Source organism: Bidens hawaiensis, unplaced genomic scaffold (genome assembly GCF_021521415.1).
Source record: "Bidens hawaiensis isolate Kalapana, Puna unplaced genomic scaffold, B.hawaiensis_p1.1 tig00007390_1, whole genome shotgun sequence".
NCBI classification, from domain to species: Eukaryota; Viridiplantae; Streptophyta; class Magnoliopsida; order Asterales; family Asteraceae; genus Bidens; species Bidens hawaiensis.
This window is the reverse complement of record NW_027491512.1, coordinates 576,683-594,673: the sequence shown is the minus strand read 5'-3', so window position 1 is coordinate 594,673 and position 17,991 is coordinate 576,683. Positions and strand designations below refer to the sequence as shown.

The 17,991-nt window shown below is 38.3% G+C and overlaps 2 protein-coding genes across 2 annotated transcripts; both read right to left on the bottom strand.

Moving 5' to 3' along the window:
• Positions 1-5,042: 5,042 nt before the first annotated feature.
• Positions 5,043-9,765, bottom strand: LOC143635060 (uncharacterized). Its single transcript, XM_077102965.1, has 3 exons — positions 9,670-9,765; positions 8,554-8,925; positions 5,043-8,480 (listed from the first exon to the last, which is right to left on the bottom strand). The coding sequence occupies exons 1-3, from the start codon at positions 9,763-9,765 to the stop codon at positions 5,067-5,069; spliced, it is 3,882 nt and encodes a 1,293-aa protein (XP_076959080.1). The 3' UTR covers positions 5,043-5,066.
• Positions 9,766-12,300: 2,535 nt separating this feature from the next.
• On the bottom strand, positions 12,301-12,924 carry LOC143635059 (uncharacterized). Its single transcript, XM_077102963.1, has one exon. It carries the CDS (start codon positions 12,922-12,924, stop codon positions 12,301-12,303), a length of 624 nt encoding a protein of 207 aa, XP_076959078.1.
• Between the last annotated feature and the right edge of the window lie 5,067 nt (positions 12,925-17,991).

Here is a 17,991-nt window from a genome sequence, read left to right as displayed (position 1 = left end):
ATGAAATTCATCCACTGAATTCATCCAATAATATTGTCATGATGTGCTGACTGGATGTTGACCGAACACTCATTGAAGCCATTATTGAAGCCACCTGACCAGACACTAGTACAAGGTCATTAGGACGTCTAACCCACAAATGCTCGACCAACTCATGATGAAGGTTTCCATGGGCCTCACAGTTCTTGATATATATGACGATTTGGAGATTTTCTTCATTGATGCTTGTCGATTCGGGTCATGGGGCATCACCTTGGGAGTTTTGACATATAGCCATGCCATGGCCCTCAAAAATCATGTTATGTAGAATTATACAAGTGTAGACGACATCTATTATTTTTTCCCTTGACCAAATCCGTAGTGGCCTCGAAATCAAATGAAAATATTTCTTTAAAACTCCAAACGCCCTTTCGATATCTTTTTATGTCGTTTCTTGCTTCTTCATAAAGTACTTCCGTTTGTCTTCAATTGCAAATGCATAAGCTTGAACAAGTGTCAGTCGTTCGTTGTAAATGTCATCAACCAGGTAGTGGTCATGCTTGAATTGTTCCTTGTTCGCATAAAAAGCTTGAGCCGGCTCAACCCCGTCAATAATGTCATCGAATATCGGTGACTGTTCAATAACATTTATGTCGTTATTTAACCCAGCAACACCACAAAACACATGCCAGAACCAAAGATCTTGGGAGGCTACCGCCTCAAGCATAATGGTGGGACCAGGGTGATCACCCCGGTGGAACTGACCTCGCTAGGCCGTAGGACATATATCTCATCCAACATGCATACGGTCGATGTTACCAAGCATTCTGGCGAAACCATGTTTTCGTGCACCTCGTATATGCGTTGAATATCATATAAAGTTGGTTTACGAAAATATCTCTGTGAGTAAATCGATATAATCCTTATGTATAACATTGTCAAGTAAACCCTCGAAAAGTATAAAGTATAATAACTAAACATATATGTATATATATATATACCTTGATAGAAAAAATGAAGTGAGTTTCGTGTAACTTTTTCAGACATTTCTAGGTATTCATCAATTGCGTCTGACGAAAGTCCATATGCTAATTGACGAATAGCAGTTCTACAGTTTTGCATAGTGAAACTAGGTCTACCTCTTGCATCTATTCTTTGTTGGAAAAAATGATATCGATCCGATAAATCATTTGATAAACACGTAAATAGTTGTTTACTTATTCGAAACCGACGCCTAAAATCATGTTCGCCATAAAGGGGACCGGGGCTAAATTAGTGACGTACCAAAGTTTTATTAGCACACACCCGATCACGAAGAAGAGATGATTGTCTTGTTAGTCTTTGTCGCCTTTGAAACCGTTCAACCAACATGTTAACTGTTATCCTCTCCGCTTCAAAACTAAGGCCGTCTTTCCCCAAAGAGTCAAATAAAGAAAACGAATTTCATTGTATTTTGGGTTATTAATTGTGTGTATTTAAGAAAAATGAGTAGAAATGGATTTTTTTTTTATTTTTTTGGTTTTCGGTGAGTAAAAGTAGGAGAGTTTTGATTAATATAGGAAGTTTAATATTTTCTTTTAATGCTCAAGCAATAAAGCCACACGCCTAGGCCTGTAAACGAACCGAACGTTCGGGAACTATTCGTGAACCGTTCGGCGGGAAGTTCGTTTATGTTCGTTTATTTAATAAACGAACGAACATGAACAAAAAATTTGTGTTCGCATAATTAAACGAACGAACATGAACACATGTTCCGTTCGTTCATTTATATTCATGAACGTTCGTTTATTTATGTTCGTTTATGTTTGTTTATTTATGTCTGTTTGTGTATTAATAGAACATAATTAAATATTAGGAATATTGGCCTCATATAATCCCAACTATGGCCCATTGGCAAATATAAGGACCAACTATCGAAATGACAAAATATAATCCCAACTACGCACGTGGGTGGGAAATTAACGGGAAGTTAACCTTCCGTTAATTTTTGTGACATGGCGGCTGAGTTGTCCATAACCTGCTGACGGGGATGCTGACGGGGCTATTAATTAAAAAAAATTTCTTAAAACACCTAGATAATGACATGGACTTTGAAGATTAAAACATGTTGAACTTGAAATGGTTAATTAGTTTATATTAATTAACATTTCAACTTATTAACTCATTACCAAACCCTAGGTCCACCTTACATGAAATTCACCAGGCACCTTCGACTACATCATCATCGACGGCGGCACCGCCGGCTGTCCTTTAGTCGCCACTTATCCTCATTCTCCCGCCAAATCTTTCACCTCCGACGAAAACGTCCCCAACGCCGGTCTCGGCAAATGGTGCCGTGGTGTTGGGCCGCCGGGAATTTGAAGTCGCCTGTCACCGGTCTCGGATCTCCGTTCAATGGCACTTAAACCCAAATCTAGTTGCCCCAACATTGAACCACCACCTCCATACAACCCTAGATCTTGGAACAGAACATCGGGGGTGTTCGATTCGATAACTACGGTGGTTATTTTGTCACGGGAAACCTGCAACTCCGGTGCTCTTTGACATACGTAGCTCAAAGTTGTTAATTTCAGTAATTGATTGATTGATTGTTGGTGTTGTGTTCATAGGGTTTTGTAATTTGGGGAAAGTTATCAAATGAGAAGATAAAGATTTGGTTTTGGAGTGTGTACTAGAAAGGGTGTGAGGAATGGTTGATTTGAATTTTTTTTTAATTAATAGCCTCGTCAGCATCCTCGTCAGCAGCCCCGTCAGCAGGTTATGAGACAACTCAGTCACCATGTCACAAAAACTAACGGAAAGTTAACTTCCCTTTAATTTTCCACCCACATGCATAGTTGTGATTATAATTTGCCATTTCGATAGTTGGTCCTTATATTTGCGAATGGGCCATAGTTGGGATTATATGAGGCCAATAATATAGATAGGTAATCTGATTAAAGGTTTTTACATTTGTTAATTTGTGTTCATTTAAGTGTTTTCTTTTAAGTTCATTTATGTTCGTTTATCTTTGTTCAGTTATGTTCATTTAGATTTTAAACAAACGAACACAAATATCCCTTTTCAAATAAACGAACATGAACATAAATATTTGTTCGATTAAGTGTCCATGTTCTTTAAAAATTAAATGAACGAATACGAGCATGCCTTTATTCGTGTTCATTCGATTCATTTACAGGCTTTTATTATTCACATTGATGAATACATTGGTCTCAATCTATAGGCTCTGCTGATTTTATTTGTGTTCGTTTGTGTTCATGAACCGTTCGTGAACACATTAATTTCGTTAATGAACGAACACGAACATAAAATTCTCGTTCGATAAGTGTTCGTGAACCGTTCGTGAACACATTAATTTCTTAACGAACGAACATGAACAAGGCCTTGTTCGTGTTCGTTCGGTTCGTTTACAGCCCTACACACGCCCCCCATGCAAATCCACTAGCCAGCGGCTAGTTAGCCCAGGCGAGCAGGTTCGCGGCTTCCGGTCCCGGCAACCGATGAAGCGAGTGCAGTGGTGTACGCGACCCAGACACGTAGCCTAACCAACAATTCAACTTTTTTAACAATTGTTATTCTAAAAATTATTAATATATGAACTTACAATAGTAAAAACCAGTGTTTTAAAAACCGGTTCATACAGACCGGTTGAACCGGTAATACAGGATTTCGCATGTCAGACCGGTATTTTGTGTCTAGTATTTTTGGGCGGTTTGCTAGAACATCGAACTGGTGGTTTTTTCTAAACTACCGGTTTAAACCTGCAAACCGGTTCTAAGCCCAAGCGATTTTTTATATTTCACGACTCATATTTTTTGAAAGTTACCTTTAACATAGCAATTAGCATCGAAACGGGTGAACCTTTGAATTATTTTTGAAAATCGAATACTTTAGTATTATTCTTTTATTATGGATTAACTTTTTGGATTATATTTTATTATAGAATCATATAATTTTGGATTATTTTTTGAGTTGAAGTTAAGTTTATATAATATTACAAGGTAACTATTAACCCGGTTAAACCTCTCGGTACAACCCGGTTCAACTGGTTGTACGTGAACCGGTTGTATCATTTTTTAGCCAAATCCAATACGTGTTAAATAACAGTTTTTAAAACATAATTCGGCTATTCCCGCTCACCCAACAATCAAATTCAGCCTGTTTTATTTGCTGTGTTTTCTATAACCGTAGTTAACAACTTAACCTAACATATAAAAATAAGTTAGTTTATACAGTTAAACCATGAACACCCTTAGCTTTGTTTTGCATTGCAGTCCCATTTCCTATGGTTCCTTGATGACTGCAATCAGAATCAAGCCCTAGTCACTCCAATTACATCATTACATGCACAAATCAGATCACAAGAAATAAGGTATATTTTGGATCCACAAAGCCGTATTTAAGAATGAATACAACCATAAACTAACCATACTGTGGTGTCTCTAGCCAGAACCTTTGGCCATCAGACAGCCTGACCATTATACCAACCCTTTCACTGGTGTAACCGGATCAACCCTTGGTCCTTGCTGACAAAAACCATGCCCAGGCAAAGGGCCGATTATGCCAACCGGTTCACTTTAGTTACATGTTCCCAACCCAACCCAGTAAAAACCAGGCCAGGTGTGTGAATAACTGAATACAACTTCGCATAAAACAAGGAAAAAGAAAAGAAAATTTAATAAACTAAACCTAGAAGAACTGGCACTCTACATATGTCCGTTGAAACCAATTCCCTGGTTTTGTTTTGTTCTGTTCTGTTTGTGGTGGGCAAATGCTTTCAATTTGAAACAAGTTAAACATCAACACAGGCCACACTCTGTTCAAACTATATCAAGCAACAACTCAACCAACCTATCCTTATGCATTCATTTCATTACACAACCCTCACAACCAACCAAGCCAGTTCAGTCACAAGGGTAACATTCTTCAAAACCCAGCACACGGTTCGGTCCGGTCCGGTCCCATCCGATCCGCCACGTCCCTGCAAATCACAGCAAAGGCATCAACATATAAACAGACGACCCGACCGAAACCTTCAAAATAACCATAATAATAATACTAACCAGGTGTTGCAGTAACACCTTTTCCTACTGCCAATGTGGATGTTTGTAACTAACCCTATAGCCACCATCCCAACCACCATCCGGCTCTTTCCTTTTTCCCGGCCCGCCACCAGTACTACCTGCAGCCATTTGCTGAAATATCTTTAACTGCTCGTCGGCTACCACTTGAGAACCCGCAAAAGGTAACTGTCTCCAAGCAAAAGGTAGTTTATCATCTGACCTGCTTCCGGGGCCCGCATTTAGATCTAAACCTTGACCTTGACTGCCCCACTTTCTCCCATCGGGACCCACATTGCTCGACCCTCCAGGTAGACTCATAAAGTATGGTCTATAAGGCATCGACACCACCCCGTTAGGTCCCACCGAGGGAATACTCGGGAAACAAATGGGCCCGGGCCCGCCACCAGATGACGAAGCGTCCACGTAAGCGTTTGAAACCGAAGGAAACGTATTTGGTATTGAGAAACTGGGTTCGAACGGGAATGGTGGATGCTGATACGGTGGTACATTAGAAGGAAACGCAACTGCTGGAGATGAGGGCAAGACAGGACCTCTGAATATTTCAGGGTTGACTATTGAGCTGGCAGTAACGGGATTCGATACTCTTTGAGAAGGGATTGCCATCGCTGGGTAGGTATTGTTTGGTGGAAACCATGTTGAAAAGTTCATGTCCATGTTATTATTCACTCTGACATTAGGAACACCTGACATAAACTGCATACCATTTTTTGAAAAGGAAACCGACTCACCGCCAACTTCTTCCACGCCGGGGCCGTTTAAATCAAAATCCCGTGAAGAATTCGGTCCACCAGGTAGAAATAATGACCTAGGTCTATTAACTGACAGCTGGACAACCTCAGGACCCGCCTCAGACGCGTTTAAATCAAGATCCAAACCTGATGATTCATTGTGTTGACCAGCGTCTTCAAATCCAACATTCAGGTCAAAGTCAAACAGAGGGCGGGCTGGTTTACTGGTACGGCTATTATCAGGCACGAGAGCATCAACCTTTCGTGGCTCTGCTGGACGGAATGCACTGGTGGCAGCTGAACCTTTCCATCCCAGCTCGGGCTTACCTCGTGAAAGGCTCTCTGAAGGGTAAAATGGTCCTTTGGCAGCAGCAGCTACAGTAATCAAACCAGAACAGTTTTTATTAGAAGGTAGCGGGCTCAGTGTATGAAGAGCCGCCTTCTCAACCTCTATTTGTATCCCATCGTCACTAGGAAGAACTTCATTCAAATCAAAGTCCAACTTTACTGCATGACCTTCAACAGAATTGGGCTCGGTTCCATCATTAGGCTTTTCAGCCGCAGAGGTGTTTTCGTCTTTTTCTGTACTTTGTCTTTCACTCTGCTCAGGCTTGTTATCATCATTCTCTTCAGACTTTGGTGTTAAATTAGTGTCATGAGAGATGGACATGGGTTCGCCGGTTAACCGTTTGTGCACCAATTTCTTCTCGTCCGCGTGCATATCAGAAGATGACCAAGAAGCCGATTCTTCATTAGTTTGTGCCTCGGGTTTCACACTAGTAGCAGCTGCATCGAGTGGGTCCACTGTGGTTTCAATCAATTTATCATCATGACACTTGTCTTCCTGTAATGGGCTTAAACTGTTTTCTAGCAGAACGATGGGCTTTACCTCAGAGTCCATACTCATATTCGCCAACTGTGTATTATTATTATTATCCACACCTACATGACCATTAGCCACACTGATATTATCTTCACTGTGACCATCATTAGCCATTTGTATCAACTTTGCAGCATTAACAGAACTCGAATCTTCAGGTACGGGTGAGTTACTGCCAGGTGAACATGCAGGTGACACGCTGGCAGCCACGCTGGCAAGAAGATTAATATTACCAACATCGCCAACCGATGGAGGCACGCTAGCTTCAGAAAATTTAGCACAGCTCTCCACCAATGCATTTATAGAGCTATAAGAACCACTGCCTAAGGATGCATCTTTCTTACCATGTTCCTCATCACAGACAGCCAATCCCTCTTTACCCTGAGACAAATCTGTACCCATGTTCGTGCTTTGAACACTGTTTAAACAATCAGTTTTTCCAGTTGCTTTCTGGTCTTGCTTCTCAGAGGGGACCAAAAGTGGGCCTTTGCCAGATATTGTAGACGAGTCTCCTGGTGATTCCACACTCGCAGTTTGCACAGGACTTCGAATAGTGTTTGGCAACCGCACAATGAGCCTCGGGTTGCTTCCATTATCTACATTTGACACATCAGATACTCTTTCTGATGTGTGTTTAGCTGGCGATCCCGGGATTGTAGATTCATGAAAACCATTGGTTGAATGTTTACTATGTGAAACACTACTAGAGATCTTACTTACACTTGAAGTCCCGGTTTTCCCATGATCACTAGAACAAGATTGACTATTGTTTGGAGATTGACTTGAACTGCAACTTCTTCCCTCTTTAGTTGCTGATGACGGGGACAGTTTTGTGGACCCGAGTGATGTTGGGGATTTAGTGACACATTCACCCGAGCTTTGTTTTGGATGTTGACTTTTCATTGCAGAAGGTTGCGATGTAGAACCCTTGGGACCCACTTCAGAAGAACCGGTTGCACGTCTACTACCACCCACATGAGAAACTTCTGAAATCATTGACTTGTTTGGCCAAGAACCGCCTCGACTCGTACTAGACTTCGTTTCAATAATATTCATTTCGGCTTCTACACGTCTCTTCCATGTGCTGACTAGACTTCTCGCTTTCTTCTGAATTTCAGAGTTTTTATGGCTGCGTAAGTGATTCACAGACTTCCCAACATTACACGTTTGCAAAGCATGAAGATTCACGGGCAGCCGGTCAAGTGCCCGAAGTAAAGAAAAAAGAAACTCCTCAATAGATATTTCATTTCCTTTAGGACTATTATCATCAATCTTGCACTTGTGGATTTCTTGAAGCCATTCGTCTAAAAACGACAAGCCCCTTAAAGAAACAAACTGACCTAAACAATCGAACCTGTCAGTACTTGATATTACATCAACAAGCATTCGTCTACAAGCAAGGTCTGGTTTCTTCTCAGGACTATCGGGACGCATGAGTTGTATTAGTTTTTCAACTCCACCAAAATCTACCAATCCACCTTTATCAGTGATTTTAGCAATCTCGGTTTTTAAAACATGTTCTGGTCTAAATTGACCAGAATCTGCATCATCTACTTTAGATAAACGATCACGTTTGACAGATTCTAAATTGTGAGCACCATGATCTCTCTTCTTACTCCTGGCATGTGATGAAATAGAGGATGAACTGTTTTGTACATTATCTGAACTAGGTTTTAATTGGGCCGACCCGTTTGGACCGTTTATGGGTTTTGGAGACCGACCTCCAGTGTGCACTGCTCCATGCATTTCTATCAACGTCTTATCTAATAACTGGTCTACTTCTTCTTGTAGTTCCTGTGTCAAAAAGGACTACATATACAATCAAGATAATTTCAAAAGATAAGGTGATATGTAACATAAAATATGAAGCAGTTATACTTACGTTAATATAATCTTTGTCAGTTAACCAACATAAACACTCGCTCTCAATATCATACACTCGTCTGCATACAAATGAGGATATCCCTGGAGGAAATTCAACACCTTTACGAAGAAATGTGACTTTACACGGATGGAGTAACGATGCAGCAGGTATCTCATCCTTGTGAAAAGAGTAGAAAACTTCGTTTGGTGCTGCTTGCAGCGAAGCACCGTCTTTAAGCTTTACGTCTGCAGGTCTGTAAAGCCAATTCACACAAAGACTTAAATTATTATCTTTCCCTACTATTAATTTACGGATTCTTCCAACAAATGGAAGGGAATTGTCGGATGGCTTGAACAAAGCACAGTCACCAACGTTGATCTTTCGACCATCCTGCAAGAAACGAACCAGATAAAACCCGTTAAAGATCTTGTTAACTCAGCCAGCAAAATAGATTAAAAAACTGAATGAGTGAGTGTAAATGTTCACATATTGGCGGCAAATATATCCAGATTATGCTGACAAAAGGTTGACAAAAATAACTTCAAAGTCCCAAAAAATCAAAAAAAGTATTTTGACATTAAAATTTCAGAAAGCATTTGAAATTATAATTACCAATCATATGGCTTCAAAGATGATTCAGAGAAGAAAGTTGGTTTTCTATTTACAGACAGTTAAGACACAATGCAAAAAATTAAGAAGGGTTTCACAAAGTAGACATGAGATGGCTAATGAAGCCTGGCAAATTTCACAATGAAATAAAACTACAAGTGACAAGCAAACAGCTAGTGACCGACCAGCAATAACAACAGCAAGTAGATTAATAAGATAAAGTAACAAAAAGATTCAGACATAAGCATAAATCATATTAATTTACAAGAATAAGTAGACTGATGTATATAGAGCCAACAGTAACCGGAACAACCGATTCAACACATACGGATGCATACATACAGAGGCAGCGAAATAGAAACAACACACACACACACACATATATATATATATAGTTTTTGGAAAGAAGAGTAGTTATTATGTATGAAAGTGAAAGTGAAAGTGAAAGTGGAGGGAGCATGAGACGGTGGCGTGGAGAAAGATGGGACCGGCCACATGTGCCACCGGCGGAACCACAACACTCACCTTCCCACCGCCCATACACAATTGCTTTTTTCCATCATCATCATCATCATCATCATTAATCAAAGCTCGTTCTTCGTACCGTGCGACTTCCACCATCAATCAGGCTGGTTGATAAACGATCATATAATCCAACAACAGCAGCCACAGCTCCAGATCGGGAATCGAGCAAACCCTAGGTTGAATGAATTGGAATTAGGGGTTTTTGGTTGCGAATCGAATTGGTGGATTGGGGTAATAGTATGTATAGATCTGTTGAAGCCGGCGACGGGAGAGAAAATGAATGGAAAAGGGTAAAGAAAAGATGAAATGGGACGTGTGTTGACTAATGTCTATGACAACTTCACTTACTTTTCTAACATAAACGCCAAACCATACCCCTTTACCCACTATCACTATTAGTTTTTAAACATAATTACATAAATTAATGCTTCTTTATCTTTCATTCAAATTTCACTCATGATTTCTGATCTTCAAAATTGATTTTTTTGTCATTTACGTTTCAAAATCCTTCAGCGTTTGTCCTTTTCGCCTAACCCAGTTAAAAATCCTCATTAAGTCAGGTCATGTGCCTTGCACATGAGGGCAAATTAGTCATTTTATATATTAAATTAATAAAATGTTTTAATAAATAAAAAAACTAAAAATATATATTTTTCTCTCTTCTTCTTCTTCCTCCTCCTCCTCCTCCTCCACTACCAATCTCAGACAGCCACCACCGCCACCGTCCCCACCTACTGCCACCACCAGCCCCCACCTATCACCTCCACACCTTCACTGTCGTTCAACATCACACCCACCAAACTCCCCGTCTTCAAATCCAAAATCATACAACCACTGTCACAACTTGAAGCCACGATTGCCGCCACTCATGAAACCACCGGTGCCACATATCAACCACCGTCACAACCACCGTCCACCGACGGCCATACCGTTGATGATATTAACTGCTCCGATGGCATGGATATTATTATTATTACTCTCAACTCTGATCAAAATTGGAAACCAAGAGTCGGAGGTTGCCGGAGGTTGGTAGTCAGTTGTCAAATATACACTATGATTGATAGCAATTTCTACTTCTTTTTCCCAGAAAGAGGCGTAGACCCTAGGTAATTGCTGACATTTCAAAAGGAAATAGTCAAATTGGAGCTTGTGAACACGGTTTCCACGAAATAATGATGCATAAATGGACCTGCTTTTGTAAATTTCCACATAAATTAGAGAAGTGAAATACTTCATCTGCAGCTCCCAATTGCAATCACAGAAGACTATAGTAATTACAAAACCAACCCTAATCGTGGTTTTGACGATAGATCCCGAGAGATTATGGGTTTTAAGATGGGGTGGACTGTTTATCAAGGATTTGAAGATGAGTGGAGGTGGGAGACAGTGGCAGCAGTGGAGTGGTAGACAATGAGCCAATTGTGGTAATGGTTTCCGGTTGTGGTGGATTTTGGTGACAGTAGTTTACGACAGTCACCGACGTTGAAGGATGCGATGGGTCGTCGGAAAGGGTGAGATGGTGAGATGGTGGCTACCGGAGGTGGGTGGAAGTTGGACGGTGGTACTGGAAGGTTGGGTTATGCCGGAGAAGACGACGATTTTCTTTGTCGGAAAAGACGGCGGCGGCGGTGGCTACGGGAGATTGGTAATGGAGGAGGAGGAAGAAGAAGGAGGAGAGAGAGTGAGATTTAAATATATATTTTTAGTTTTTTTTATTGTATTTCTTTATTTATTAAAACATTTTTTAATTTAATAGGTAAAATGGCTAATTTTCCCTCATGTGCAAGGCACATGACCTGACTTAACGAGGATTTTTAACTGGGTTAGGCGAAAAGGACAAACGCTGAAGGATTTTGAAACGTAAAGGACAAAAAAGATCAATTTTGAAGATCAGGGACCTTGAGTGAAATTTGGGTGAAAGATGAAGGACAATTTATGTAATTCTGTCTAGTTTTTATTAACTATCGTCCGATTAATGACCAGCCATTTCTACAATGCTAAATATAGATATACCTTTAAGCTTTTAAATTTAAAAAGTTATATTTTATAATAGTCGTATGTTATGTTGTTGTTATTATTAACATTTGTAGATGGCAAGGATAATGAGGGAGGAATGGACTTTCCACTTTCGGATCTATCTAGTAGAACTGTTGAATCAACTTGTCTCACACAATCGATACCAAACCTTTCTAAATTGGTGGTGAACAACGAATCAGGTTAGCGATGAACAACGAATCGTATCTGCAATTTGATTTCTCTAGTAAAATTGATTAACGGTATTAGTGTTGCTTATTTCTTGCTTTAGCACATGAATTTCAGTTTTCACATTACCATATTGTTTGCGTATTTGTTTCTTATCGGTTTATTTACCATTTGCTTATTTCTTGCAATATACTTATTTATTGTGTCACCTATGTAATGACTTGAATCACTTAGGAGCTGTTTGTTTTTTTAGAAATAAACGTCTATAATATGTGCACTACATCTGCAGGCATCTGTATAAGAAGATGTAGACCAAACCTCTGCAGTCTGCAAGAAGAAGACTGCTTGTTTTTTAACGTTTGTTTTTATCATACATTCATGTAAATAATAATAAAATAAGACAATAACAAATAAAGTTAACACACCTACCTAATAGATTATCTCTCCTCTTCGCATTTGATAGCTTGAAAATCGAGTCATTACATCGTCTTCCGTTACTTTATCAAATGTTTCTCTTTCAACCGCACAAACTAGAGCATTGTTCAAATAATCGTCACCCATTCGATTGCGTAAATCCATCTTGATAAGCTTTAGTTTAGAAAAACCTCTTTCAACAGTTGTGGTTGCAACCGGTAAAACCAAAGCCAGCTTCAATATCCGATAAACCAAAGGAAAAGAAAGATCTTTTCCAGTTTCCACCATTAGACGAGCAAGATCACATATTCCATCCAATTTTGCAAATCTTTCATCTTCCTTTACAAAGTGATAGAAGACATTAAGCTCACCCAAAAGACACCCTCTTTCTTTTGTAGTAAAATCGTTCTCATACATCTCAGAAAATGCAATAATCTTAGACGTGTCAAACTTAGAAAACCGGTCACAAGGATTCAAACCTGACATGTTTTCTAGCAAATTAGCTGTTACCTCATTGAATCGATTTCCAAATTCTTGAATTTGCATATCCAAAACCGTATTAAAAATGTTAACTTCAAAATAATGTCGATTAGTAATGACATTCTTTTGGTTTCTAGCCTTACCATACGTTTCCGTCATATATAACATCTTGATATTGTTTTTTACACAAAAAGAAGTTACTTTTTCCAACATCGAAGCAAACCCATTTTCCCTTAAATCATTCAATACTCGTCTTGTTCCATTTATCAACTTAGCCGTTTCTAATAAGTCTTGACTTCTTTTTGAAGATGTTTTGAAAGGGCATTTGTGTGGCCTAAAACATCTTCCATCAAGTGTGCATAAAAACAAATTCAAGTTTTTTGAAATATGATAGAATACCTTTTGCATTAAATCGTTGTTGAGTGACATCTCCTTCTTTTTGAATATAACAAAGCACGGCAACAACTTCCGAATATAATCTAAGCAAACTTATGATTGTTCTATGATGAGAACCCCATCGTGTATCTCCAGTTCGTGCAAGGGAAAGCTCTTGGTTTAATCCTTTTCCGGTCTTAATTTCACCTTTTTGAATTTATTTTTCAATTCTTTCTTTTTTTGCCTCCCTTATCATATCTTTTCGTTGCAAGAAGCAGAAACCGTATTAACAATCATGGCAAGGTATTCATAAAAAGTTTTGACACCGGCATGGTGGTTTTTTTTTTTTTTTTTTTTTTTTTTTTTTTTTTTTTTTGCAGCAGCCACAATCATTAACTGAAGTTCATGAGCAAAGCAATGTATGCAATGTGCTGACAGATTATCTTTCAAAATCAAAGCTTTTAACCCATTAAACTCTCCTCGCATGTTGCTTGCACCATCGTAACCTTGACCCCTAACTTGTTTTAACAAAAAGAAACTATAAGATAAATTAAATAATCTCTATTAAAGTTTTTGTAGTTAAAGTATGAAACTTATTACTTACTTGATCTATGCTTAACTGGTTACTTGCTAATAAAGAAACAATGTCTTGTTTAAGAGTTGAGGAAGATGTGTCTTTCACATAAGCAATTCCAATAAAACTCTCTTTAACAACTCCAAGTTTATCAGCATACCTCACGACTACAGCTATTTGTTCCTTTAAAGATACGCCACTAAACTCTTCTACTAGCAACCTAAAAACATTGTCTTTAATTTCTTCACAAATCATTTTGGTTACATCTTTTGCAAAGCATTCGATAATCTCTTTTTGTATTGATGGGGCTATCAACTTGTTATTCTTTTTTACATTCCCTAGCGTGTACTTACCAATATCTGGGTTATTTTCACTATTCAACTTTAAAGTTGTAAGAAAAAGACCTTTAGAAAAATAGTCTTTCGATTCATTATGACCACGGAATGATAAAGAATTTTCTAACAAGAATCTGGTACTACGAACAAAACCCATTAATTGTAACCGATTTCCAATCCTTTCTTCTTTACTTTGCTTAATGAATTTCTCATGAATGGATCGTTTTTGGTTTAAGAGATTGTCACATTTTTGCATCACCTTATTTTGATAGCTGTCAGCCATCCCAACAAGTTCTTTTAAGGCACCTGGTTTACTCCAATTACAAAAGCCTTTTCAGTTGAAAACGTATCTCTTCCACCTTGATTACCAACTATTTCTTTAAACAAGTAGCAACATAAGCTATATGCTTTGTCTACTTTAATACTATACTCTAACCACGGATATTTATCAAACCGTTATACATTAAAACGTCTTGGCTTACAATAATAGTCTTAGCATGGAAAGTTATGATTTCGTGGTTGAAAAGCCTTTTTAACAAGATAATGTCGTCTTATGTCATCTCATTGATTAGGGTGATAACTAGCAATAGGTGGCCTATCAAAGGGATCCGAATTAAGATCATTCAAATCGATTGTATGTGGAATTAAAGGACCTGAAGTCAAAGGAATATTTGAACCACCACCACCACCACCACCACCACCATCATCATCATCATCATCTTGTTCTTGCACATCATTACCAATATTTGGTCTTCTATCAATGTGTAACATCCGTATTTTGGGCATAATAAATAAAAGAGAATTTCAGTATTTATTGTGTGTGTTGTTATTTAATTTATGTTAAGTATAAAAAATTTGAGTGGTAGCCCTAGGACTTATGAATGGGCTTGAGAGAATGTTTGCGGCCTTAGGCCTAAGGGGTGGAGTATTTAAACCCCAAATTCTCCAAACACTCCTCATTTCCATCTCTATCCTCCCTACACACACTCAAGAACACATACACTTTCTCTTTTTAACACACGGATCCAAATCCGAGCCAAAGGAAGGACAAATCTCGTGATTAACATCTTAAAACAACAAGAAAAACCACCAGATCTGCGGGTTGTTCATATCCGAACCCAAACCCGAGACCGTAAGGTGAGCTTTGGCTAAAAGGTTAAGTTTTTAAGGCTGGTTTCGACATGTAAACTGATGTAACTATAGATCGGGCTGTAGGATGTAATAAAAACATAAACTTGGTAGGCCGTGACGTGAGGTCGAAGACTCACTCAAAAATAAACCAAATATAACTAAATAGATAGCAGTAAGTGGGTGTCGAACACAGAGAGTTTGTGGAATATGTGTTAATCAAGTAGCTTAGCAATTAAACTAATATTAATGTAAAAGACAAAAAGTAATTTTCGAAGTGATTTGATTTGATTTTAATATCTAAAATAAACTGCACGAAAGTTGTAAACGATTGATTAAACAAGCATTCCTCTCGGGGTTCAGGTTATTACTCAACACTCTTGTTAACATTTAATGGATAAACCATAATGTCCCGGTTTTGTGCATATGCAATTGTTTGTGATTAGTCAAGAACTAAGTACTCGGATTCTTAGAACGCGAGGTTGTTACTTAACAATCAATCAATATTATTAACCCCAATTCTTTCCACTAAATCTCAATTGTCAACGACACCAAGAACGCGTGGTTTAAAACTAGGTTTAAACAATATAGACAAATTACAAACAATCACACAAATATCATGATTAGACTAGCATAAACAATTAGATAATCAATCCAAATTCAAGAACGTATAACATAAAGTGTATTGTAAATAAACCTTACATCCCAAGAGGAATACAAAAAGAAACTAGCCACTCATGGTTTGAGAGATCATCATAACATCAATTGTCTTCAACATAAGAATCAAAAGTGTAAAATAATGTTTACCAACACCAAAGATAATGATCTCCACTCCCCAATTCATCTCTAAGTGTTTCTGATTGAAAGATATGTCAAAAGACAACCATAAACGACCTAAAAAGTGGCCCAAACGCGGCAGTTACGAGTCGGACCGTGGGCCACGGTCTATCCACGGTGCATAGAATGACACGGTACGGTGAAAACTGTCTGATTGGAGCTGGGTTGACCGCGGGCCATGGTGGAGCCTTTTCTCATTTTCTTCTTTTCTTCATATCTTTTTCGTTTCAACTCCGTTTTCTTCGCCGTTTTCGCCTACGTTCTCGCAATATTATCCTCTACCTCCTCCTACCTGCAAACATATGAGTAACCATAGTAAACTAATTCCATGAAATTAAGTTGGTTTAGCCAATGCATTTATATCTTTTAACTTGCTTAACGGCTTCTCTACGAGTCACTCGTCACATTCCCACACTTCACCGTTGCTTGTCCCCAAGCAACACTTCAAACAACAACTATTTTTAAACTATAACCACCATACATACCAACAATTCCGGTTTAGTCAAGGTCCCAAGTCATACCCTATTCCCTTGTTACTATAGGTTTGCACTAGTATACTTGATATTATATTTGAATCATAAAATTCTAATCAAACCTAACATGATTTCGGTTTTTACCCACACATAACACACCTCCACACATTAAGTCTCTTCTTGGTGATCATTCACATGTATTCAATCATAACCAATTCTCCTCGCATACGCTTGTACTACCATCAAATCTCTACCTATATATGCTTTGACACAAATACAAATCAAGAGGACTTAAAACGGGTTATAACGGGGCAAGGTGTAAGGGTATGGAAGGGGAATATTGAAATTAGCTTGGGCGATCCGATCCGGCTTATTACATCAAAACTAAGTAAACAATAAAATAAACAACTATAAACATTACTAACTTGCATCTCAACACTCACTATACCCTACTTCGAACATTGACTCTCAACTTTTGCTTTCTTTTTCTCTTTTTTCTTTCTCTTTTATTTTTTTCGAGTAAACATAATACTTAATACTTCCTATTGTTAGTACTATAACAATTACAAATACAAAGAAATACATACTAAGCCGGATCGTCTCGCAAAATAACATCGGGGTTGATCGAATAAAAAGAATGGGTCCAATAATGTTTTCTAAGGGAACCAACCCCCTGGCCCTCTCATTGCCCACGCTCATATGTGTAATGTATGAGGCCCAAACCACAAAACCCACACTCGCGCTCATTCAGACGAGGCTTTAACCTAATTACCTCTATCACTTTTGCACTTATGCCAAGCTAAGGTCTTGAAATGCATTGATCCTACAAGTTCTAACGGAGAATAACCAATCTATCACCACTCTTCACTTTCCCAATACACAAGTGGATATGGACATGTTATGCAGGTTATTGTACCGAAAGCATGCTAAATACTACACAACCTCGTTTTTAAAACAACTAAGCAAACTTGAATTTAAGAGAATTGTGACCATGAAAAGGGACGAAAACTTTACACCGCCATCTTACCACTTTCCGGTTTTCTTTCAAAAGTTTTTTTTAATTTTTTTTATTTGTATAATTTATTTATTTTTTATATATATATTTTTATAATTTTTGAAAACGAAAAATTCTCCCATTCCCACACTTGGGATACATTGTCCCCAATGTATGGTTTTAATAAAATAAAAACAAAGATACTACTAATTAACCACCACTAACTTTCATGAAAAACCCGTGTTGTCCCCAACATAGTGTCGAAGAGAAAATCATAAGAATTTCCTCACACTTGGTTTTTGTTAAGATGGTAACTTAAAATACCATTAATAACAAACAAACTATAAATTATAAAGCAAAATAAAAATAAAAAAAATACAAAATGTACAATTACCACATTTTTGAAACTTTTATGACATTCAAGGTGGGTGACTGGCCCACTCATGTGCAACATTCTTGTTATAAGCACGCTTTTATTCAAGCAACTGTTGCCAGTCTTCCGGCAAACCA